Source organism: Pristis pectinata, chromosome 4 (genome assembly GCF_009764475.1).
Source record: "Pristis pectinata isolate sPriPec2 chromosome 4, sPriPec2.1.pri, whole genome shotgun sequence".
NCBI lineage: Eukaryota > Metazoa > Chordata > Chondrichthyes > Rhinopristiformes > Pristidae > Pristis > Pristis pectinata.
In genome coordinates this window covers 88,552,757-88,579,480 of record NC_067408.1, presented here as the reverse complement: position 1 = coordinate 88,579,480, position 26,724 = coordinate 88,552,757, and the positions used below count along the sequence as shown (strand labels likewise).

Here is a 26,724-nt window from a genome sequence, read left to right as displayed (position 1 = left end):
CTACCAACATGCAAGTCTTTGGGATGTGGAAGGAAACTGGAGCATCAGAAGGAAACCCTCATGATTACAGGGAGAACATGCAAACTCCACATGGACAGCACTAAGGTGACCGGAGCTGTGAGGCAGCAGCTCTACCAGCTATGCCACTTTGCACCCTTCCGTTTCTCTTTAGTCAATTTTTTCTCTTTGTTCTGTAAACTTGATTAACACTGGAACCTGTTGTTCATAATAAAAGATTGGCTGAAAAATAGTATGTGGCAATTGATAGGGTTCCACTCTGTATCTCAAGTAACTTCCTGTCAATAAGTCTATTGATTACATCTTGATTAGTGTGCTGAGAGAGTCTGAAAAATGTGTCATCACATGTAGGGATTCGAATAGTGAGACTAGCAGTACAGACAGAATGCTAATGATTTTGGCTTGCTTCCATGCTGGATTTTTCTAATCAAAAACATAAGGTGTAACTTAATTTACAGAGAGATTTGTTGCATTTTATTACTTTCACTCTCTCACAGCACTGATTCTCTGGTGCCCCCTTGTGTTCTTTTTGACTTTATTTAATTATTTTATAGGGGGTTCTCGGGTTACATAATGGTTCCATTCCTGAAAACTGTCTGTAAACTGAATTTTCTGTAAGTCGGAAATGAACAATTTCGCCCAAAATTGTAATGAGAAATCTTTAGCCTCGGCAGCCCTTGGGGACAGATCTGCAAATAGTAGACTGGGGAAGGGCAGCATACATTGTCGGAGTTGTTACCAGCAAGTGAACTGTGACAAATGTTTGTCAGGGCATCTCCCGGGTGGAGTAAGGGGGTAGCTGATCTGCTAATCAACGAGGAAACTGTTGGCAATTTAATAAAAGAAAGTGTGCGTTAATGAGAGGTGGCTCAGGGTCTGTGATGTTTGATCCCACCTGAAGGAGAATTTGGAGAAGGCGTTGGCTATTTCTCTGGGTGATCTTTTGCATTGTGTACTAGACCTGACAGCAGAGTCTGGGGGAATTTGCGTAAAGTCGGATTTTCATGAGTCAGGTCTTCTGTTACCTGACGACACCCTGTATTTTATTTAAAGATACAAAAATCAGCAAACTGGAGTGATCTACTGATCCCACAGACACCAAGCCTACCCCCTAACTAGAACATGTAATCTACCAGGAGGTAAAAAAAAACAGTGCTCACTCCCCAACTGTTCCTGCACATTTCCCCCTGCCCAATCTCCCCACCAATCCCAGTGAGAAAATCCAGGTACTACCTGATCAACTACTCCAAACAATCAAACCAGTCCAGGAGACGACCTTGATCCTGGTTAACTTTACTATAACACCTATTTCTTATGAGGTGATCACCATCTAAAGTCACATATTGGTTTAGCTCTTGCTTGGATGAATTCAGCAAATCAGTATCACTGCACCTTGATAGGATGTTGTGTATAGCTACATCTTCAGTTAGGACAAGTTCATGCATTCTTGCTACTTACACATATCATAGATGAGGCAATTGAATTCTACAGTATGATTCTAATATTTGATAAAAAGAAATTTAACCTGCATGCAGTCATGTATGCAATTCACCTTCCACTATTGATGGATTCAATAAAGTGTAACACACATTACATTTTGCGAGGAAAGGTTCCTAGAATGAAAGCCTTCTTGAAAAGATTATTGATTGGTTAATGGGGAGCAAAGTTCAGTGCATTTATTCCTTGGCACTTTTGACTTAAACCATGACTCATTGTAGTTACTGGAAAGTAAGGAGTGGCACGAGTTGGAAGACTTGGCATTCACATTCTCATAAATTGAATAAAGTGTTAATTTTGGAACAGAATCTTTGAATGAATCTTTGAATGGAGGAATTTAAAATAGGGGGATATGTGGGAGGAAGGGGTTAGATAGTCTTAGGCATGGTTTAAAGGACGGCACAACATGGTGGGCCAAAGGGCCTGTATTGTTCTGTGGTTCTATGGAAACAATTAATGCAGCACAGAGGCTCTTCAAACTGAACACTTGTGATGCTTCCTCCGAGTTCGCCTGGAGTGCCAGTGAATTATTAGATGTTTGCGAGTATAACAAATTGAATCCTCCTAAGAATCTTGTTCTTAATATTTTAAAAATCATTTGTATCTTAATTGGTTAGATTGTGTTTTCAGCTCCAAAACTGATTGTTTTCTATTTTTTGTTTCAGGGAAAATCCTATCCTTTCAAGGGACCATTTCCACCGATGTGGAATCCACTTGCCTACATGGATTACAACAATCTTTGGAGAACCCTGGATGACATGGGAAAGGAGGTAACGAGTAATTTTTAGGGGTTTTAAATAATGCATTTAACAGAAATTATAGTGTTGTTTTGAGAATTATCCCAAAGATGAAACCTTTTAAGTATAAGTAATAGTATTTGTGGGATGAGGGGGGTGTGGTGGGAATTCAACTTTGGAATCCAAAATGAGGTGTAATTGTTTTGGAGAGAAGTGATGAGTGTCTCCTCATCACACCAGCTGCCTGACAATTCCGTTTCCTGCCTCCAGTAGGAACCCTTCTGCCTGCTGCTGCTCCATTTGCCATGGGTAAGTGGTGGGCCGACCTTATTGCGCTCTGCCACAGTTGGTGCTGCTACCCGGTGTGGTCAGGTGAAATGCAGCAGGAGGCTTCAGAAAACAGCCACAAAGTACCTGGATGGAGGGAGAGAATGTGACACTCTGCCCTCTGTTCAGACGAGCCACCTGACCCCAGAAACCTACCGCTGAAAACTTCAAAGTTCACTGGACATCTCTTTCCTACCCATGGGGTACTTCTGCTCTTTTAAGCTACAGTGGAATTTCCTCTTGACTGCAGGAATCTAGTTATTAAGTCCTGACTGTGGAAAGTAAGTCAGGATTAGAGCAGGCACGGATTAATGAACAGAATTATCACTTTGCTGCATGCCCATGCAGTAGAGAAAATCTAAGGTCTGTAATTTCCTGGAATAAGGATGAATTGGTGCAGTTGCAGCTCAGGGATGAGGACCCTGCAGTGAGACAATGGATTGGATCCTCCTGGATCCAACCTCTGCCCAAGCTTGGCGCCTGCCCACCTGCACCACTCCACCTTGGATAGGGAGGTCTGGCTGAGCTGACCCATGATCAGGGAGAGGTACCCGGCGAAGTGGAGCCATTTCTGTACCTGAGCAGACCTCAAGTGTTGGATCCTGAGGCTCCACCCCACCACCCACCCCCCACAGAATGTCCTGACAGTCTCTTGACAGCTTACTGGATATCTCAAACTCTGGAAGTGTTTCAAATGTCTTTGATAAAGACAATTTAGAAATTGTTCAAATAGATTTAAGTAATTAAAAAATCTATATAAACACCTCAAAATCATGTAACTAAAATCACTAAAACAATGAGAAAAGAAGACCCCTTTTTTCACAGGGTTGGTGACCCCATTTCAATGAATATATCCGGCTCCTCACCTCAGCACATCACAGCACGTGCAGGCATTCGATGCACTGGCATCTGATCTCCAACTTGTCTTAGACATCCATGTTTAATCTGCTTGTGTGAAAGTCTGAGGGGTGCTGAGCTGCAGTCTGCTGGTAGCTGTCGGGTCTCCATGGAACCTCCAGCTACTGTTCAGGTCCGGGCTTTCATCTGGAAGGCATAAGAACAAATACAAACACTCTCCCAGAATTATTAATGGAATCCTTTCTATTTAACTACATTTGGTTGGTATTAGTATAAATTGGACTTGATGGTTATCGGGTATATGGTGCCAAAAAGGCCCATTTCTGTGCTGTATGACCCTGGCAAGTTGTATTACATCATTCATACTTTGATTCTGGGAGGTTGGAGGAGGGGAAGAAGAATTAGAATATGTTCGATATATTAAATCTTCCAAAATATTCTTACTTCCAATAAAAACAGAAGCTTTTGGTCAGGACAGAGTTAAATTTAATGTATTGAAATTGCTCAGGTGATATGATCCTGTGAGCTCTGTTAGCCTCAGATATGTGCTTTTGTGAGAGTGAACATGGGCAATTTGGGCACCCATTCCAAGCAAACTGGACGCCAAGGAGTCTCTAGTCATCTTGGATTTGGTCATTTCCTTTTCCTTTTCTCCATTATCCCGTTCCTGCCACCTGCCGCCCCCGCCTCCCCCCAACCCCCTCATCCTCAGTCCACTGAAACTTTGATTTTTTTAAAATAGATTCTTTGTCCTGACAAGTCTTGGCCCTTCTATGGCCTGGACATTCAGTGGGCCACAGTTGCATCTTTCAGGAACTAGTGTGCAAAGGCTCACTGCATACATCGTTCTTCCTCCTTAACCTAGGCACTACTGAGGCTGGTGGTGCTCTGTCAACAATCCATGAGTTGATGTATTCCAGAAATACACATATTTGAAGGTGGCTCTTCAAGATTATAAAGCTTTCAACCAGGCCAACCTCACTTGTCGCCAAAGTACTACCAGCATGTCTCCTGTCCTACCAGGGGCCCCAACACCCTTGACCATTGCTGTACAACCATCAAAGATACCTTCCGAGCCAATCCTCGCCCTCATTTTGGTAAATTAGACCACCAGGCTGTGCTCTTTCTCCTTGCATACAAACAGAAACGGGAGGATCCAGTACAGAGAGTCATGCAGTGCTGGTCTGAGGAAATAGATGAGTTTCTACATGACTGCTTTGAGTCAGTGGACTGGTCCATGTTCACTCAGCTGCCAGCATTGATGAGTATGTCACAGACTTTATCAGCAAGTGTGTTGAGGACCGTGTACCGAAGAGGACAATACAGGTGTTCCCAAACTGGAAACCAGGGATGAACCGGGAGATCCACTCCCTACTGAAGTTGAGGACTGCTGCATTCCAATCAGGTGACTCTGACCTTTACAAGAAATCAAGATACGACCTCCGTAAGGCTGTCAGAGATGCCAAGAGACAATACCAGTTCAAAATAAGAGTCTAGACCAGCCGTCAGTTGTGGCAGGGCTTACATGCTATAACAGGCTACAAAACGAAGTCGGGCAGCATAGTCAACAACAGCGCATCCCTTCCTGATGAGCTTAGCGCATTCTATGCACATTTTGAACAGAAGGGGATTGGTTTATCACCACCCACCCACCCTGACAGCCTCCAATGCAACTGAACCTGTGATCATCGTCAAGGACGTAAGATCAGTCTTCCAGAGAGTGAAGCCGAGGAAAGCTTCTGGCCCAGATGGTGTCCCTGGCCGTGTCCTCAGATATTGTGCTGATCAGCTGGCAGGGGTATTTGCAGACATATTTAACCTCTCCCTGCTTCAATGTGAGGTTCCCACCTGTTTTAAGAAGACCACTATCATCCTGGTGCCGAAGGAAAAACAAGATAACATGCTTAATGACTACCAACCGGTGGCTCTGACATCCACCATCATGAAGTGCTTTGAGGTGTTGGTCATGGCACGCATCAACTCCAGCCTCCCGGAAAATCTTGATCCACTGCAATTCACCTACCACTGAAACAGGTCTACAGTGGACGCCATCTCCCTGGCCCTGCACTCATATCTGGACAGTAAAGACACCTACGTCAGACTATTGTTTATTGACTACAGCTCCGCCTTCAATACTATAATTCCAAGCAAATTCATCACCAAGCTCTGAGACCTGGGACTCAACACCTGCCTCTGCAACTGGATCCTTGACTTCCTGACCAACAGACTGCAATCAGTGAGGATAGGCAGCAGTACCTCCAGCATGATTATTCTCAACATTGGTGCCCCACAAGGCTGAGTCCTCAGCCCTCTACTCTACTCCCTATACACTCATGACTGCGTGGCCAGATTCTGCTCTAACTCCATCTACAAGTTTGCAGATGATACCACCGTTGTAGGCCGTATCTCAAATAATGATGATTCGGAGTAAAGGAAGGAGATAGAGAGCTGAGTGATATGGTGTCATGACAACAATCTTTCCCTCTATGTCAGCAAAACAAAAGAGCTGGTCATTGACATCAGAAAAGGGGGTGGTGTACATGCACCTGCCTACATAAATGGTGCTGAGGTCGAGAGGGTTGAGAGCTTCAAGTTACTAGGAGTGAACATCACCAATAGCCTGTCCTGGTCCAACCACGTAGATGCCACAGCCAAGAAAGCTCACCAGTGCCTCTACTTCCTCAGGAAGCTAAAGAAATTTGGCATGTCCCCTTTGACACTCACCAACTTTTGTCTATGCACCACAGAAAGCATCCTATCTGGATGCATCACACTTGGTATGGCAACTGCTCTGCCCGGGACCACAAGAAACTGCAGAGAGTTGTGGACACAGCCCAGCACATTACAGAAACCAGCCTCCCCTCCATAGACTCTGTCTATACCTCTCACTGCCTTGGTGAAGCAGCCAGCATAATCAAATATCTTGCCACAGTCCTTCTAAGTGTCGTTAAGTAGGGAGTTTCAGGATTTTGATGATGAAGAAACAGTATTATGCTTCCAAGTCAGAGTGGTTTGGGGCTTCAGGGGTAATCCTCAGGTGGCAATGTTTCCAGGTGCTGGCAGCTTGTGTCTTTGCTAAGTGTTGTGGCTTTGGAAAGTGCTGTTGAAGAAGCCTTGGTGAAGTGCTGCAGTACATTTTGTAGATGGTACACACTACTGCCATGGTGGTGATGTTGTTATTCATAAATTTCTGTTTGTACCTCATCCAATATTTGTATCAAATCCAAGGTAACACATAATAGGATTTATGTAAAGGAATTGAAGAGGGTCGGGTAGGATTATAGAATGGTCCTGGGAATAAGGGATTTAACTGATATGGAGAGGTTCAGAGAGCAGGGATGGTTATGAGCTGTTTAGAGATGATCAACATTCTTCTTAGCTTTATATGTCTGTAGATATCGAACAGCAACTATTTTAGTTAGTTTGCCCAAGCAATTACTTCAGGAGTAGCAGAGCTGCATGCTTCCTACTTGCAGCATGGGCATTGAGTTGCTGTATGTTCTTGCTGACACACTGCAGTTTTTAATTTTCCATTTGTGCATTAATTATTTGCTTCTTCCATCATTCAGTCAGATAGAGTTTATGTTGCCCATGAACATCACAGGAGATCAAAAATAATGTTCAAAATTATAATGATCCTAGTGGAGTAGATGGGAGAAACTGTTTCCAGTGGCAGGAAGGTTGATATCCAGAAGCACGGAGTTTAAGATAATTAGCTAAAGATGCAAGGGGAAGATGATAATTTATTATGAAGCAAGATGCAATGATCTGAAATGTGCTTTGTGAATGAACTGTGGAAGCAGAATCAATAGTAGCTTTGAAAAGTTAATTGGATATAAAATAAAAAGGAGTGCCTTCCCGTATGTGGTGAAATAAGAACTTGATCAATCGGATACCTCTTTCACAAGTACAGGGTATAGAATGGTGTCCATCTGTGCTATAATGTTCCATGTGTTTTTATCTTTGTCATCTTCAAGGGCTTTATGATCATATTTTCCTTAATCAAGTTAAAAATTTCAACTTATTCATTGCTGTTCAGTTACTTACCATTGATGATTACTGTTGCCCAAATGATTATCTTTTAACTTGACCACAGACTTGTATAACTTAATCAATAATTAATATTGCTATTACTTTTTCAAATAACATTTGGTGTTCTTATTTTATAATTTTTGCATTGATCATGAACTGTCTGCATGTTAACAGAGCTATATGCTATATTTTCCTGCATCTGTTGACAGAGATAATTGTTTGAGTCAGGACGCAGGATGTAGAGTTATGACAAGGACAGTGTGAACAGAAAGTGAAAGGAGGCAAAGACAGAGACAAAGACAATGACAAAGGAGGCAAAGGCAATGGGAAGGAGAGGAGGAGAATGGACCTGGGATGAGGATCAGGAGGTGGGAAGGGGCAATCAGGAATGGAATTCACCCACAGATCAGACGACAGTAAGTTGGGTAAAAGTGAAGCTGGAAAATAGATTATGGAGTCAGATGAATAAACCATGGATTAAGAAAAGATGTGAAGGAGCTGAAACATGTCAAAGCATTGGAAAAGAGGATGCACTATGTACTGTACTGCCGCAAAACAACAAATTTCACATCATATAAGTCAGCGACGATAAATCTGATTCTGATACTTTAGACTGTTACATTTGAAGCAGGTGGACAACTAGGGATAGAACATTATATTTGAATTAAACCTACAAAGATAGTTCCAACAAGGTGTTGTACTTTAAGTAAATTAGAGGCAGAACAATGATTAGGGAACAGAGAGAACAAAGGAGGGATTGAAACATCCAAAAGACTATTTCACTGAAGCAAAAGACACTTGTAACAGAATGCAAGATGATTAGTGTGAGGGTCCCGGTCATGGAGTAGCTCAGTCTGTGAGAGAGGAAATGAAGATAATTAGTAATAGCTCAGTCTGTAAAAGAAGAAACCGAACTAATTAAAAAAAACATATAATGTATTTTTAAAATCACAAGGGAGAAGGTAACAGGAAATTCTTCAATACCATGTAAAATCAAAGAGAAATGTGTAAAAAGACTGGAGTCAAAATGAAAGAGTAAGTACAGACAGAAGGAAGAGAACTTACGGTCAACAGGACACTACGGGGGTAAGAGACTGCTCTGGAGTCACTCAGAGGGCAAGTCTCAGGGTTATGAATGAACAGACTGTATCTATTGTCTTTAAGCATTACTTTGTTGTACTGGGTGTAGATTATTTAATACAGGAATTGTGAGAGTACAAAGACCTACAGTTGGCAAAGCTGACAAAGCTTACAAGTGTCGGATCCAGTTATTTTTGAATCTGCAGGTTCTTTCAGGAGTCCAAGAATGAGTTGTAAACAACTTTGTGCTTCACAAAGTTTTACTGGAAAAGTTTAAAACAAAGAAACAGTCACAGAGCACGTGGCACTAGCTTTACTACTAGGAGATGAGCTGAGACAAAGGAACTAAAAATTATCTAGGGCCTGGGAGTGGGGGAAGAGAGCAAGTGAATGATTAACAAAAAATGACACCTTTTAGGCCTGAGATAAGAGGTACTCCTTAACTAACAATAGTCCAATCAGAAAACCTACTAGATACCTGTGGTAAAACCAACCACTGAGAAAACACGCATTCACCTGATGCACCAACCAATAAGCTAAGAAGCAGCCATTCCTTGTACAGCCATTTGAGATGTATTAAACACTATACATGTTTAAAAAAAACGACCTAAAACAGTTGAATTTAACACAAGAGTGCACACAAAAGATAGGAGTAGAGCTGGGAGACAGACCTAAGAGATTAATCAATATGATTAAACATTGTGAAGAGTTAAGAATAGAGATTGGACAATTCAGAAAGTGAGTTGTGTAGATGAGAATGAAGTTGGCGCAGGGCTTAAGGACTGGCAGGGAATAGAGTGCAAGGAGATGGAGGGAAATTGATCATTGATATGGATGAAAGTATGGGAAGGGAGTAAGAGCAGAGCTAAGAAATGAATGAGAAAGTGGGGAAGAAAACACAGTCTAGATAGTGCATAAAAACAAGTAAAGAAACAAAACGTAACTGCTTCTAATATTGCTGTAAAGGTGCAATGAAATCTTGTCTTCCCAGATCCCAGTTGAAGCTCCTTGGAAAGCACCCCAAGCTGAACAATGGGACAAAATAACGATGCAACAGTTGATTGATAAACTTTGTTGGACTAAGTAAGTTACTTAATTTTTTTTATTGGTTTGCTCAGGATCAATGGGTTGGAATCATATCTCTGTTCTAGGGAGTGGCTGGATGGTCACTTGTGTCTTCTCTGTGTCTGCCCATCAGCATAAGCTGTGAATTGATGGCCCAGTCTGATGTATTTTTCCCATCACCATGTGTCAAAGTGCAGGATCTCTCTGCTTTGTGCAAATTAGATTGAGAACTAAATGCCAAAGAGAACTGCAGCATCCCACTCTGCTTGACAACACCACAGTGCTTAATCCCATCATGGTGCTTGACCAACTCACACTGTCTTACCTTCTCACAAAGCTACAGTTCTTTTGAAAATTTAACGTGTCGGCTTCTAGTTTAATTTTCTGATGATGACCAAATCAGTTTAAAGGTTAGCTTAACATGACTTCCTTTTAAGAGTTTCAGCTTTTAAAAGTATCGATTCCTGACGGTACCATTTGCACAGTTGCTCTTCTATAGTTTTAAAAAAATTATGTTGTGTTGTGCAGTGAAGGTGGAAAAAGATGAAGACTGGGGAGTGTGTACATTTATTGAAGCTCTATTATCATTGACGTAGGGACACAGGATGGGAGGCAGGTGGATGCAGAGCAGGTCAAGTCAAAGCAGTATCCCATTCAGGAGGATACGTAGAACTGGGAGATTTTCTACAGGGAGGATTGATTAAAGTGGGAGAATAACATATTGGAAGATGAGCATACAGAATTTAAATCTGATGCATGGAATTATTGTAGGTGCATGGATACACTGACTATGAAGGAAGTTCAGCAAAGATTCACCATGTTGGCTCCTGGGATAGTGGGTCTATCCTATGAAGGGAGATTGAGTAGGCAACACATGTATTTTGAGAGACAATCTCATTGAAGTATACAAAATTCTTAAAAGACTCAACGGGGTAGAAATGGGGAGGATGTTTCCCCTGACTGAACAGTCAAAAATTAGGTGGTCACAGTCTCAAAAGATGGGGTAGAATATAAAGGACTGGAATGAGCAGAAATTTCTCAATTCAGAGAAGTGAAGGCATAGTCATTGACTTCATGTAAAACTGAGATTGTTAGATTTCTGGATGCTAGAGGAATCGTGGGCTATGGTGATGGAGCAGGAAAATAATGTTGAGGTAAATGATCAGCTAAGATCTTGTTGAATGGAGCAGCAGGCACAAGGGGCCAAATGTCCTGCTCTTGCTTCCATTGCTTTATCGATATAAAAAGGGAATGATGAGGAAGCAGGGTAAGATGCATATAACAGAGTTTTGACCACTTTGGGGTTTATAGTGGAAGTGAGACCAGCAAGCACATATTGGTGGTTCTGGAGTCCTATATAGCCTGGTCTGGGTAAGGACAGATGGGTTTTTGCAGTGATCCAGTGGTTTCATGGTTACTGTTACTGAGGCTAGATTACTTTTTAAAATTATGGGTTTATTTATTTCCTTGAATTTAACTTTCAGTTGTGCCATAGTGGAGTACAGATTATACCTCTGGATCAAGGGTCTGGAATTTTGGATACTTCTGCAGTAAAATAACCACTATTCTGTGATACTCTTGGTCTGGAAATGATAATGTAAAGCATAGCTTGAGTGACGGAGGGGCTGAGATTGAGCAAGAAATGGACCATGCTGTGGAGTTGTAAGTAATCTGCCTTGGTAGTGGCTAGGGTGAGGAGTGTAAAGCTTCGATTAAGATCGAACACAGATGGTCTGGTTCAGAGAGTAGCCTGGGATCCAAGGTAAAATTGCAGTTAAATTTATCCACATGTATTACCTGATGCTCTGCAAGCAAAGTAAGAGATTAACATGCTCCTAAATTATTTTTGCCACTGTACTTGTCTACAACTATATCTGTCAATAATGGGGCACGTGTTTTGGGTTAAACCTTAAACTCTCAAAATTAAAGTTCATGAATGTGAATGTAATATACTAGTACTACATTCCTGAGTGCGTTGATTTTGTGCAGGCATTAAATTGGTTAGCTCCTTTCAAAATAATGTTTAGCTTTGCCAAACTGCTGAAGGTAAACAGTGCCGCACCATTGAAAATTAGCTTGAATCAGAGTAATATTTCGCACATTTCCAGGTCTCTTAGAGTCTGTAGGGAAATCTAACTCCTGACTTTTCAGCAGAATTTTTGTTTGCCCTACAACCTTTGGTGGAGAACTCCCTCAAATGACATTAACATAAAGTAATGTGTAAAATTCATCTGCAGTGAGATTTCCTTCCTCCCTGGTGATCTTAAATACTCACAGGATGATAAGGTTTTGCTTAATATATTTTGCTTGAAACCGTGCAGTTCAAAGGATTAGCATTCTTTGTCACCATTGAGATCTGTGGCTTCCTGCAACATCAAATACAATCTTACATGTGTGCCTTGACTGCTGGAGATCAAGATCTCAATCACTCACAGGTTTCTAGCCTTAGGAATCATTCCTGCTGTAGCTGCTGGTGACATCTGAAGCAGTTTGCTGCTCGCCAGCGCATTAAGGAGGTTGTCCAAACTCACACTGAAGGAGATGAGACTTCATCTACTTCAGTCCACAAGAGCAGGCATTGTCCTGCATCGCAGCCTTATCCAGAGTATAGGAATTCGAATTAAATGCTCATGTTTTCATAGAGATCTCCCTGCTAACTTCCTGCTGATGCCCTAGCAGGAGTGTCTGGCTGTAACCCAGAAGGTCACGGTGGCCTCCTGTACAAAACCATGCTTCTGGGGGCACTGTTCTTCTCCAGGTCCCTCTGGCTTACCACCTTTCTCCCCCACCCACTGCCTTGTTTTCTGCAACATCATTCATCCCATAGCAATATACCCTCATAGCTGGAATAGATTACGTGTGCAGGGCTAAATGCTGATAGTGGCAAAAACTTGCAATGGATCAACAGTGTTAGTTTCAGCAGTATTACACAGGGAAAACTAATAGCACTGTTTGGTGAACCTAGCAATTCAGTTTCCTGATCTTAATGTGATTTTCACAAGCAGCTTAAGGATGACCCACAATGCTGTTTTAATGCCATTAATAAGCAATATTGCAATTTCTAACCCATAATCCAATCACATTAGTAGTTACTGAGTGAACTTTGCCAATCAGAATATCCATTCCATGGATTATGCCCTTTACAATTTTGAATATTTTGTTGGTGTGACCTTTGAAAATTGATCTAGTTTATTTAAACAGTTGAGGAACTGCACTTCAAGAAAGCTATGTTGTTTTTTGGAGCTTCTGATGACTTTTCTTCACATTCCCCTTTAATTTTAACCTTCAGGGTTGCCAAGCACTTTGCTACACTCTTTGTAAATGTAAATGTCACCTCTGAACCACATGAAGTCTCTGCTCTCTGGTTCCTGTGGTACGTCAAACAGTGTGGTGGGACAACGCGCATATTTTCGACAACCAATGGGGGTCAGGTAAGCAAACATTTTAAATGTTGCGATTCCTATTTGCTTGTTTGGGTACATCCAGTGAAATCCCTCAGAATAAATAAGACTAGAAATTAGTGCTTGTTTTTATCTGTGTAGAGTTAGGGAAAAGTGGTATGGATTAGGTGATTTCCTTTGATCAACTGAAGCATTAATTGAGGATTGCATCTGAAGTTTTGTTTTATATCTTTTTTGTTGTTGGAGTATATGATTTAAGAAAGAATGGCAGGTAGAAAATTTTCCTGAAAGTGTCTTCCCCAGAAACCTAAAATATAATCATTTAAATTTCTCTATATGCTATCAACAGTCGAGCAACCATTTTTGAAAATGATCTCTATCAGTGTTTGCATAGTAGTGGGTTTTCAGCAAAACATTTATTTGGATTTGTTTGTAATTTCCACCTGATCCTATTTAATGTTTCTATATCTGTAGCATCCTGATCTCCTGGACTGAAATTCTTCTGGCTGTGGCATCTCATTTTCCTATTGTTCCAAGTGAAATCATCCATTGTCCTGATAACTTTTCCTTAAGCTCTCTATTTTTATTCATGATTTACTTTTCATACAAATTGAACCTGCATAGGGCTTAAAAATGCGATGCTAAACAATCTCATTTCCAGCCACACTGTTTAATGGTTGGTGTGAGCTTGGTGGGCTGAAGGGCTTGTCTCCATCCTGTATCTCTCTATGACTCCAAGACTATAACTATGAATCTAGACTTGGGGCTTCAGGATCTGTTGCCTGAGGCCTAGTTCCTGCCTGTACATCACTTCACTTCGTGGAATGGCCAGGACAATTAGGCCTCCGGCTCAATTAGATCCACAGGGTTATGTAAGTTTGGTGTAACCGTGGAAATTGTGCATTAGGCAAAACCTAGCTCATTATCTCTTAACTGTTATCTCTAATATGAACAACTTGGCTATTATTGCATATTGTTTTGTGACCTTGCTTTGCCCAAATTGAACGATGTTTCCTATGTAACATTGTTATTCAAAATTGCTTAATTAGGATGCCCAGAGATTATAAAAATATAAATGCTAGAATTGCCTTTCCTTAATACATGGTTTCTTATGCCTTAAAAGTCTTCTTCAACTGAGCTATTGTTAATGAACTGTTTTGAAGATTTATAGTTTACAATAGTCCATTTTGCATTATTAGGAGAGAAAATTTGTTGGTGGATCTGGCCAGATCTGTGAACAATTAATGATCCGCCTTGGAGATTGTGTGAAGCTACAGAAGCCTGTGATCCGGATTGATCAAACACAAGACACAGTGGTCGTGGAGACTCTTGAACATGAGATGTTTGAGGTAGGTTCTATCAACTGATATTGTCCTGTGGAGGACTTTGGAGTCAAGTATAAGGAATAGTAAGAAGGAGCCCAGAAACTGCTGGGTCACTGTGTATCTGCATAAATCCAGTAGAATGAAAGCCACATATGATTTTGCCTCAGACCAAAAGATGCTGCCCAAATATTGGGCATGGGTGCATTTGCAGAAGCAAGATAATCCACTGGTGCTTGTAGGAATGTTCATATTGTAAGTAGAACTCTTCTAATTTACTCTTGTAAAATTGGGCATGGCACAGGAGTCTTATAGCTGTGTGAAATGCACAAGTTGGAGCTTGCAGCAATCCTTATCTCACCAATCAGGATGTGAAAGCCATCCTTAAGTAACTTAAAAACATGATGGCCATTTCAATAATGATTGCATTGTGATGAACTGCAGCGTTCCTATGCTGCAATTTGTGCAATCTTTATTGGGGTCATCAATTACCAAAAAGACTTTGATTGAAATGGTTTTCCTCCTTGAAGTACTTGGGGACTGCTCATTTCCTGAATAAACGGTATATTATTGAATTGATGCAAATTCTTTGGCAAACTTTGAGGTGGATAAATGTAGTGTTTGCAAGGCAGCACGGTACATCTGTTGTATCCTGAAGAAATGCTGTAAAATGATCTAATATTTGTCTTGCTATGATTGCAAACTCACTAAATTACTCAGCTATACCAAAGTATGCATCATCCATGTAACTAATGCATGTGCTCTTTATATCTTATATTTTTGCTGATATTGCAAAGAATCCTTGTGTACTGGCCACTTAACAATTGAAGGAAGTGGTCAATTTTGCTGCCATAAACTGGTTAGTCAGATGACTCTGGCTGTGTATGACCATGGTTTAGTTGACAGACCCTTTTACTGCTTTTTTGGGTACTGCTTATGTCGGGAGATGAGATGCTCACCACAGATTACCCAGCCTTTGACCTGCTTTTGTAGTCACAGTACTCGCATAGCTAGTTTAGCTTGTAGTGACTCACCGCACTGGCATCTGAACCGGCTCCCGACATCGCAATGTCGTCGGAGGCCCCGATCCAAGATGGCGCGGGGCCCTCCTTCTTCCCCAGCGTTGGGCTGGGAAAGCCCGTGCGCGGGAAGATCAGGTGACCCGCGCGTGATGTCAGCGCGGGAACTGTAGCGCGGGAAGTTTTCAGCTATTAAAGGCGCACTGCATTCGACCTCTGATTTTGAAACCAGCAACTCTGTGTCTTCATTTCATAGTGTGTAGCTAGCCGCTACATTGATGACCCCAACGGGCCCAAACGTTTTTGGACCCATGATGTCTGCACAGCAAGAGGTACAGGCAATAGCCCTTCAAATGCCCACCTTCTGGACCCTCCAGCCCCGTGTCTGGTTCGACCAGGCCGAGGCCCAGTTCCAGGTTCGCCGGATCACCAGGGACGACACCAAGTACTATTACGTGGTGGGTGCCCTCGACCAAGACACTGCTGCCCAGGTCGAGGATTTCATCCAGGCGCCCCCGGAGGAGGAGAAGTGCAATAAGTTCAAGACCCTCCTTCTCAAGACTTTTGGCCTTTCCCGATGCGAATGGGCCTCCCACCTACTTCACCGCAATGGGTTGGGCGACAGACCCCCCTCCGCGCTCATAAATGAGATGTTGGCCCTGGCAGACGGGCATAAACCCTGCCTGCTGTTTGAGCAGATCTTCCTGGAGCAGTTACCTAACGACATCCACCTGCTCCCGGCGGATGCCGATTTCAGCGAACCCCGGAAGGTGGCCGCCCGGGCGGATGTCCTTTCGCGGGCGAGAAAGGAGAGCGGGGCGTCCGTCGAGCGTGTTGCCACACCACGTACCCAGCGGCCCAGCAGGCCGGCCACCATGCAGGTTTCCGGGAAACGCCAGAATCAGCCACCGCTGATGGTGACGGCGGCTAGCCACCCGGATAGCCTCTTGCATGCGTGGGACAGGCGTCCTGGACGTCGGTTCCTAGTGGACACTGCAGCCGAAGTCAGCATCGTGCCTCCCACCGGCCGCGAGACTCGCAACTGCACACCGAGACTCGCAACTGCACACCAGGACCCGCCCTCAGAGCCGCCAACGGCAGCGCCATTCGGACCTTTGGCACCCGGTTGGTACACCTCCAGTTCGGCACCTGCAACTTTACTTGGAGGTTCATCCTGGCCGCCGTCGCGCAACCACTCCTTGGGGCAGACTTCCTTCGTGCCAACAGTCTGCTGGTTGACCTGCGGGGTAAGCGTTTGGTACATGCCAGGACCTTCACAAAAACTATCACCCACAATCCAATGGGCTGTTGGAGAGGTTCCATCGCCACCTGAAGTCAGCGCTCATGGCCCGCCTTAAGGGGCCCAACTGGGTAGACGAACTCCCCTGGGTCCTGCTGGGGATATGCACCGCACCAAAAGAGGACCTGCATGCCTCGTCCGCGGAGATGGTCTATGGCACGCCCTTAGTCGTCCCGGGCAAGTTCCTGCCAGCCCCTCGGGGGCCAGAGGATGGACCTGCTGCAGTGCTCGACTGGCTGCGCAAGCGGCTTGGGAGCCTGGCCCCGATTCCCACCTCGCGACACGGAAAGGTCCTGGCCCGTATGCTGACTTCCCTCCAAGACTGTAAGTTTGTCTTTGTCAGGAGGGGCGCGCACCGATCACTGCTGCAACGGCCGTACGAAGGGCCATTCCGGGTCGTCAGGAACAATGGATCTACGTTCGTTGTGGACATTGGGGGGCGCGAGGAGGTGTTTACGGTTGACCGGCTGAAGCCGGCTCATTTAGACTCGGACCAACCCATGGTGGTACAGCGAGCGTGGCGCCGGGGCAGGCCACCCAAGTCATAGTTTATTTCATTCTGGTTTTTGCGATGGTATTGCCGGTTCGGGGGGGGGTTATGTAGCGACTCACCGCACCGGCATTCAAACCAGCTTCCGACATCGTGACGTCGTCGGAGGCCCCGATCCAAGATGGTGCGGGGCCCTCCTCCTTCCCCAGCATTGGGCTGGGAAAGCCCGTGCGCGGGAAGGTCAGGTGACCCGCGTGTGACGTCAGCGCGGGAACTGTAGAGCGGTAAGTTTTCAGCTATTAAAGGCGCACTGCGCCCCGGGTCTGCATTCAACCTCTGATTTTGAAACCAGCGACTCTGTGTCTTCATTTCAGAGTGTGTAGCTAGCCACTACAAGCTAAACACCTTGTCAATGGTAATTTTATTTACCTGGAATATTGATGGTGGGGAATTTGGTGAGAACAATGCCATCAAATTTTCAGGAGCGGTGGTTAGATATCTTTTCTTTGGAAAAGGTCATTGCCTGACGGTTATTAGCCCAGTATGATACTTGCTGATTATTAAGCCAGTTCAGGTCTCGATCCCTTTTAGGAAGGGATGCTTAGTCATCTGAGGAATTGTGGATGGAACTGAACATTATTCATCATCACTGAACTTCCTCACTTCTGACCTTGTGATGAAGGAAGAGTAATGAAGGAAGCAAGTGAAGATGGTTGAGCCAAAGGCAATGCTTTGGGAGGAGAAAAACACCGGAGCCATGTCTTGGAGCTGAAAATATTGGTCATTAACACACTCAGCTGTCTTCCTTTATGAATCCAGTGTTTCCTGAATTTGATTGATTTCAATTTTACTCACCTCTTGATACTATCTTCAGTCATTGGATGCCTTGACGTCAACAGCAGTTACTCTCATCTCACCTCTGGCAAGCAGCTCATTTCCCATTATTGAGGCAAGGTTGTGATGAGATCTGGAGCAGTACTTCTGGTAAACCACAGACCGAAGATTAGTGAGCAGGTTATTACTAAATGCCACTTGACACACTATCGATGATGTCATCCAATTACTCTGATTGGTGTGGGATTATAGGATTGTTGATGGCCTGCTTTTTGCAGTTAAAACAGGAACTTAATATTGCTAGAAAAGATGACAATATTGTAGCTGTACTGGAACAGCTTAGTCTGGGGCATGCTTCTTCAGCATCAGGCCATCAGGATACTGTCAAAGCCCAAAGCCTTTGCTGCATCCATTGCTCTCAAGCCTTTTCTTGCTTATCGTGTGAAGTCAATTGAATTGGCAAAAGACCAGCTTTTGTAATGCTGGAATTCATCACCTCAGCATTTCTGACTTAAGATGATTTCAAACAGTTCAGCATTTTGCATTTGTGCTGGCTTTTGCCATTGTGGATGATGACTACATTCATAGAGCCTGCTTCTCCTGCATTGTTGAGTGGCCCACTGTGATTCATGTGGAAGGATGGCAGAGGTTTGATTTGACCTATTGGTTGGAGACCAGCTAGTTCTGTCATGTTGTGCTTGCAGATAATGCTGTGTTGCAGCTTCATCAAGTTGACTTATCATTTTTAGGTACATTTAAACACTGCTCCTGACATGCTGATCCATACTCCTCATTGAACCTGAGTTGGTGCTTTGGCCTGATGATAATAGGTTAGAGACAGAGATGTCAAAATGAGCAGTTACTGATTGTACTGAGGATCTAATATTGCTTCTATGCATATTTCACAGCCTCTCATGAACTCACAGTTTTGAGTTGCTGGATCTGTTTGGTCTGTTCCATTTAGCACAATGGAGGGTGCACCCACTATGAAAGATGGGAGTTCACCTTCACAAGCACTGCATGATGGAAGGAGGATGAGCTATTTCCCTCGTGCTGTTGCTCTCGGCTTCTGCCACAGGCTCAGTTTTGGCAACAATGCTCTTCAGAACTTGGCAGGTCATTTAGTAATAATGCTGCCAAACCACTACTGGTGATGGATGGTGAAGTTTTCCCCAACCAGAGTATGGTCTGTGCCCTGGAAACTCTCAGTGCTTCTTCCAAGTGTTTAGTCAACATTGAGGAAGATTGGAGAAGTTTTAGTTGGCCATGTTTGATTTTTAAGCCATGAAACATCCAGGTACAGACTGATGTCCAAGGGCACTTCCTCCAAGCTACAGCTTACTGTACTATCACCTTAGACCCTGTTAATAGGACAGGACATACCCAGTGATGTTTGATTGAGGGATCTAGTATTTTGGATGAAAGGTATGATTCTGTGAGGACCATTATGTCAGGCTGTTGCTTGACTATTTTTCTCCCAACTTTTGTTCAAGTCTATGGACCAGTTGTGAGGAGGACTTTCAGGGTCAATTTGCTGGTTATGCCTTTGTTGTCTCTAGAGCTTGGGATGATGCTAGACTGTCACTTGGTTTTGTTCCACAAGTTCTTTTGGTAGAGGGGCTGCTTTAATATTCCAAATGAAATTAGTATTTGGTAGAACACAAACAAAATACTGGAGGAACTCAGCAAGTCAGGCAGGCAGCTATGGAGGGAAATAAACAGTAGACGTTTTGGGTCAAGACCCTTCATCAAGACTGGAAAGGAAGAGGGCAGAAAACAGAATAAAAGGTAGGGGGTGGGGGGGGGAGAGGGAGCACATGCAAGCAAGTGATAGCAAGTCCCTGGCGAGAGAGGGAAGGTAGGTGGGTGGGGGTGGAGGGCAGATGAAAGGGAGTGATTGTGTCATAGAATCATAGAACAGTACAGCACAATACAGGCCCTTCGGCCCACAGTTGTGCCGACGTTTAAACCTTGCCTAAGACTATCTAACCCCGTTCCTCCCACATATCCCTCTATTTTTAAACTCCTCCATATGCTTATCTAGCAACCTCTTGCATTTGACCAATGTACCTGCCTCCACCATCACCCCAGGCAGCGCATTCCATGCCCCAACCACTCTCTGGGTAAAAAAACTTTCCTCTGATATCACCCTTGAACTTCCCACCCATTACTTTAAAGCCATGCCCTCTTGTATTGAGCAGTGGTGCCCTGGGAAAGAGCCGCTGGCTGTCTACCCTATCTATTCCTCTTAATATTTTGTACACCTCTATCATGTCTCCTCTCATTCTCCTTCTCTCCAAAGAGTAAAAGCCCTAGCTCCCTTAGTCTCTCCTCATAAGTGCATATTCTCTAAACCAGGGCTTCATCCTGGTAAATCTCCTCTGTACCCTTTCCAAACGCTTCCACATCCTTCTTATAATGAGGTGACCAGAACTGGATGCAGTGCTCTAAGTGTGGTATAACCAGAGTTTTGTAGAGCTACATCATTACCTCATGACTCTTAAAACTCGATCCCACGACTTATGAATGCTAACATCCCATAAACTTTCTTAACTACCCTATCCACCTGTGTGGCAAACTTTCAGGGATCTGTGGATATGAAACCCCCAGATCCCTCTGCTCCTCCACACTACCCAGAATCCTGCCATTAACTTTGTTATGTAAGAAGCTGAGAGGTGATAGGTGGAAAAGGCAAAGGGCTGGAGAAGGAATCTGGTAGGAGTGGACAGTAGACCATTGCAATAGAGGGAAGGAGGTGGGGAATAGGAGGGAGGTAGTGCGCAGGTCATGAGGGCAGGGAAGGGGAAAGGAGGGGGCCTCAGAAGTGAGGGTAAACAGACAGGAGGGGTTACTGGAAGTTAGAGAAATTGATGTTGATGCTGTCAGGTTGGAGACTACCAAGGGGGAATCCTCCAACCTGTGTCTGGCCTCAACGTTGCAGTGAAGCAGGCCATGGATAAGTGTATCAGTATGGGAGTGGGAAGTGGAATTTAAATGGCTGGCCACTGGGAGGGTCCTGGCTGTTGCAGCAGACGGAGCGAAGGTGCTTAATGAAGTGGTCACCCAATCTGCGTCGGGTTTCACCGATGTAGAGGAGGTCGCACCAGAAGCACTGGATGTAATAAATGACACCCTCGGATTCACAGGTGAAGCGCTGCCTCACCTGGAAGGACTGTCTGGGACCCTGAATGGTGGTGAGGGAGGAGGTGTAGGGGCAGGTGTAGCACTTAGTGAGGTTGCAAGGATAAGTGCCGGGAGGGTCATCAGTAGGGAGGGATGAGTGGATAAGGGAGTCGCAGAGAGATCGAGCCCTGTGGATAGCTGGGGGGGGGGGGGGGGGGGGGGGGGGGGGGGGGGGGGGGGGGGGGGGGGGGGGGGAAGGGGGGGAGGGGGAGGTGGTGCCTGGTGGTGGGATCCTGTTGGAGGTGATGGAAGTTGTGGAAGATGATGTGTTTGATGTGGAGGCTTGTGGGATGGTAGGTGAGGACACAGGGAACCCTGTCCTTGTTATGTTGGCAGTGTGATGGGGGTGAGCGCAGACATATGGGAAATGGAGGAGATGCGGGTGAGGGCTGCATTGATGGTGGTGGGAGGGAAGCCCCATTTGCTGAAATAAGTGGACATCTCCGATGTCCTGGAATGGAAAGCTTCGTCATGGAACAGATGGAGGCGGAGGAACTGGGAGAAGAGGATAGCATCCTTACAAGTGACAGGGTGGGAGAGGTGTAGTTAAGTATTTGGTAGCATACATTCCATTCTAAATATCATCTCAGTCTTCTTGTCCCTCCTCTCTAGAAGTATAGGCAGGTGTGAAAATCTTTGCGGTTTCTACAGGAGAAAGAAATTCAAGACTATGTAAACAAAATCATGGTTATAATATCGTTGCTCAAGCTTCCAGTGTCTTTAGACTGATCCTGCCTTCAGTTGTGCATTGTATTTCTCATCCTAACTTATCTGCAGTGCAATGTGAACAGAAAAGCTAAATACTCAAGACCATTGATCCCAAATTTAACTACATACATACATACGTCAGGCTGCTGTTTATCGACTACACTCGGTATTCAACGCCATCATCCCCTCAGTACTAATCAACAAGCTTCAAAACCTGGGCCTTTATTCCGCCTCTGCAACTGGATCCTTGAATTCCTTATCAGGAGACCACAGTCAATGCGGATTGGTTGCAACATCTCCTCCTCGCTGACAATCAACATGGGTGCACTGCAAGGATGCGTGCTTAGCCCATGCTCTACTCTCTCTACACTCATGACTGTGTGGTTAGGGACAGGTCAAACGGCATCTATAAATTCGCTGAATTGTTGGCAGAATCTCAGATGGTGACGAGGAGGCATACAGGAGTGAGAAAGATCAGCTGGTTGAGTGATGTCTCAACGTCAACAAGACCAAGGAATTGATTGTGGACATCAGGAAAGGGAAGTTGGGAGAACACATACCTGTCCTTCATTGAGGGGTCAGCAGTGGAAAGGGTGAGCAGCTTCAAGTTCCTGGGCGTCAACATTTCACAGGATCTACCTTGGGCCCAGCACACTGATGCAATCACAGAGAAGGCACACCAGTGGCTCTACTTCATTAGGAGTTTGAGGAGATTTGGTATGTTACCAAAGACTCTTGCAAGTTTCTACAGAGGGTTGTAGACTCAGCCAGCTCCATCACAGGCACAAACTCTTCCCACCAATCGAGGACATCCTCAAGAGGCCAGTGCCTCAAGAAGATGGCATCCATCTTAAGGACCCTCACCACCCGGGACATGCCCTCCTCACGTTACTACCATTGGGGAGGAGGTACAGGAGCCTGAAGACTCGCACTCAATGTTTCAGAACAGCTTCTTCCCCTCCACCAGCAGATTTCTGAATGGTCCATGAACAGTACCATCATTATTCCTCTTTTGCACTATTTATTTATTTTTGTAACTTAGAGTAATGTTTATGTCTCTCACTGTACTGCTGCTGCAAAAGAACAAATTTCATGACATATGTCAGTGATAATAAACTTGATTCTGATTCTAAACGATGTTAATTATTTAACTGGATCCATGGAGGGGTGGATGCGGGAAGTGACAAAAGCAGTTGGAAATTTGGTGAATTGATTTTGGGGCAGAACATTGAAGGAAATGGCATTTTCCCTGTGCATCTTCAAAGATAAGTTCTTGCCCTGATTTTGTACCAAAAATGATTTGACAACGAGACTCAATTTTGCAGCACTGTTATTTTTCTTGGAAAAGAAATGTGCTCTTTGGGGACTAGGTATGTGCCTACAGGTGAAATTGTTGTGCTGACTCTGATGTAATTCATTTTTGTCAGGCACAAGTTTTATAATCCAATAACAATGAAGCTGCATTAGCTTGTATCCTTCGATGAACACAGTCTTATTGGGTTATCTACCCCTGCTCCCTGTGGACATGGACAGCACTGGCTCTAAGGCTTATAATCTGATGTGATTATTATTAATGTTCCCACACAACTCTCCTAAACTAAAAATTAATTGTTAGGGAGGATATAACCAAAGAGCCATGAGTTCACCATTCACTTCCAGATTTGAGACTTCTGTGAGTAAGGTTTTAATTTGGATTCCACCTTGATCTTGTCTTGCTGTTTCGCAGGCCAGAATTTAGCCCTGGACTAGAGTCTTCAGAGAGCTGTTGGCAGGGAAATTAGTTTCCACCTGCAAAATATCTGTGTGGGAGATAGGATTGGACAAGAGAAAATACAGGAATGATGGACAGAAAATAATCCTTTTTTTGTTACTTAGGCAAAATATATCATCAGTGCCATTCCACCAGCACTCAGTCCTGAAGATTCATTACAACCACCCCTTCCACCTCTGCGAAACCAGCTTATCCAACGTGTTCCCATGGGATGTGTGATCAAATGTATGGTATACTACAAAGAAAACTTCTGGAGGAAGAAAAGTAGGTGCTTTTCCTAAAGACTAATTGATGCTACATAATTATATTGTATGTAAATTAAGAACTTATTACTACATTTTGATTTAGCACTTTTATGATTGAGCATAATTGATGTCAATGTCATTTGAAAATTGAAGGGACGAGAACAAGCTTCCATAAAAGCAGAGAAAATATTCCACAAGCTGCACTAAAACATTTTAACCTCTATAAACACAGAAATTGGTAGATGATAAGAACTGACACTTCAATTCTGTTGCTTCTGAGTAGCAACACTGACCTGGTGCTGTAGAGTTCACCTAAGCTTATGAGGCACTTGCATGAACATTCACGTGGGTGCAGCCCGGATGCAGTTTCAGATCTCAATCCTTGTGTAAATGTGTTGGTGCATAAAGCAGCATAGGCTCCAACAATTAAACATTTAATTTAATACAACTGCTGGCACTTTGCAGCACTAAATTAGGAACAGAGCTCCTGTCCTTCAAGTGGACATTTCAGTAAGCCACAGAACTGTTAACAACTGTTGTGTCCAGGTGATTCTAGTCTTGAAATAGCAGATGAAGGCCATGGAAGGAATTATGCATCCCATCTCTATCCCATTTCTCAGAATATGACCTTTATGATAGAGTGCTTTGTGTTTCTGTGCCACACCTAAACGTTGTTTTTAGTCCATCAAGGCCAGGCAGAGGTCATCCAAAATCGCCTGGAGTGTGTCAGTGGGCAGCATTCACTTTCAGAAATCTAGTTGCATGGGAATACCACGTTTCGGGAAGACCATCTTTCACTCAGTTAATGATCTTCCAACAGCACTTGATGTTTGTGTTGGTGAGAGTCCCTGGGAACAGTCCATAAATCAGAGAGCTCTCTGTTACACAGGTCCTCGGGATGAACCTCGACAACGAGCCTTGCATACTTTTCCAGACCTTTTTGGCAAAAGCACAGTATTGACTTGTATTTCCTGTATATATTAGAGTCATAGAGTAATACAGTACGGAAAACAGGCCCTTCAGCCTAATTGGTCCATCCCGACCACAGCATCCTCCCTGCTAGTCCCAATTGCCCACATTTGGCCCATAACCCTCCAAGCCCTCCGGTCCATTTACGTATCCAAATGTCTCTTAATGTTGCAACTGTACTCCCCTCAACCACTTCCTCTGGCAGCTCCTTCCAGGTACTCACTATCCTCTCTATAAAGAAGTTATCTCTCAGGTCTCTTTTAAATCTCACCCCTCTTATCTTGTATCTGTGCCCTCTATTTGGACTCCCCAATCCTGTGGAAAAGACTATGACTGTCCACCTTATCCATACTCCTCCTGATCTTATAAACTTCTATGAGGTCACCTCGTCATTCTCCTACGCTACAAGGAATAAAGATCCAGCATGGCCAACCTCTCCCTATAACTCAGGCCTTCTAGTCCAGGCAGCATCCTCGTAAATCTCTTCTGTACCTTCTCCAGCTTGACAAGTCTTTCCTGTAACAGGGTGACCAAAACTGTAGACAATACTCCAAGTGTGGCCTCACCAACGACTTGTATAACTGCAACTTAATGTCCCTACTCCTAACTTGATCCTCTAACTGATGAAGGCCAGCATGCTAAAATGCCCTCTTCACCACCCTGTCTACTTGTGTGGCCGTTTTCAGCGAACTGGGTACTTGTAACTTCCAAGTCCCTCTGTTCCACAACACTTGGCAGTGCCTGCCATTAACTGTATAGATCCTACCCTGGTTTGAATGTCCAAAATGCATCACCTCACACTTACCTGAAAACCATTTGCAAAACCTAACCTTCCAGATCAGCCTGCCATGCGGGACCTTGTCAAAGGCCTTACTAAAGTCCATATAGACAACATCCACTGCCCTACATTCATCAATCCCCTTAGTTACCTCTTCAAAAAACTCCAAGAGATTCATTAGGACACAACCTCCTACACACAAAACCATGCTGACTATTCCTGATCAGGCCTTCTCTATCCAGCTGAAGGTAGATCTTCTCCCTCAGAATTGCCTCCAGTAACTTCCTTACAACTGAAGTCAGGCTCACCAGCCTAGAGTTCCCTGGCCTGTCCTTGCTACCCATCTTGTACAATGAAACAACATTAACCACCCTTCAGTCTTCTGGAACTTCACCAGTACGACGAAGCAAATATCTCTACAAGGGACTCCATGATTTCTTTCCCTGGCCTCCCATAAGGTCCAGGGGTGCACTTGGTCAGGCCCTGGGATTTGCCCACCTTAATGTGCTTCAAGGCTGCAAATACCTCCTTCCTTGAAATATGCATATGATCCAAGACCTCACTACTTATTACCCTCTTCCTTTGGCATCCATGATATTCTCCTTAGTAAACACCGAGGAGAAATTGACATTAAAAATCTTGGCCATCTCCTGCGGCTTCACACATAGGCAGCCCCAATGGTCTTTAAGAGGACCTTGTCTCTTGGGCTGAAGGGCCTGTCTCCCTTGTCACCCGTTTTACTGTTAATATAAATGAAGAACCTCTTGGGATTTTCTTTAAGCCTGCCTGCCAAATCCATCTCATACCCTCTTTTTGACCTCCTGATTTCCCTCGTAAGTCTGGTCTTAAACTTTTATATTCGTTGAGGGATTCATTTGTACCCAGCTGCCTAAAAGCGATGTATGTTTCCTTTCATTCCCTGACCAGAGCCTCTATATCTCTTGTCAGCCAGGGTTCCCTGAACTTGGTATGTCTACCCTTCACCCTAACAGGAACATGTGGCCCCTGGACTCTTGATATGACCCTTTTAAGAGCCTCCCCTTGCCAACTGTTCCTTTGCTTTTAAATAGAGTCACCCAGGTCGACCCCA

The 26,724-nt window shown here is 44.1% G+C and overlaps 1 protein-coding gene across 1 annotated transcript in view; it reads left to right on the top strand.

The window, feature by feature from the left end:
• The window catches only part of mao (monoamine oxidase), a 134,336-nt gene that overhangs the window by 73,887 nt on the left and 33,725 nt on the right, over positions 1 to 26,724 (top strand). Inside the window, exons 4-8 of the mRNA XM_052014013.1 lie at positions 2,181 to 2,285; positions 9,541 to 9,632; positions 12,904 to 13,045; positions 14,215 to 14,364; positions 23,747 to 23,906. Of these exons, the coding sequence (XP_051869973.1) occupies positions 2,181 to 2,285; positions 9,541 to 9,632; positions 12,904 to 13,045; positions 14,215 to 14,364; positions 23,747 to 23,906 (649 nt within the window). The remainder of the gene's footprint in view (positions 1 to 2,180; positions 2,286 to 9,540; positions 9,633 to 12,903; positions 13,046 to 14,214; positions 14,365 to 23,746; positions 23,907 to 26,724) is intronic.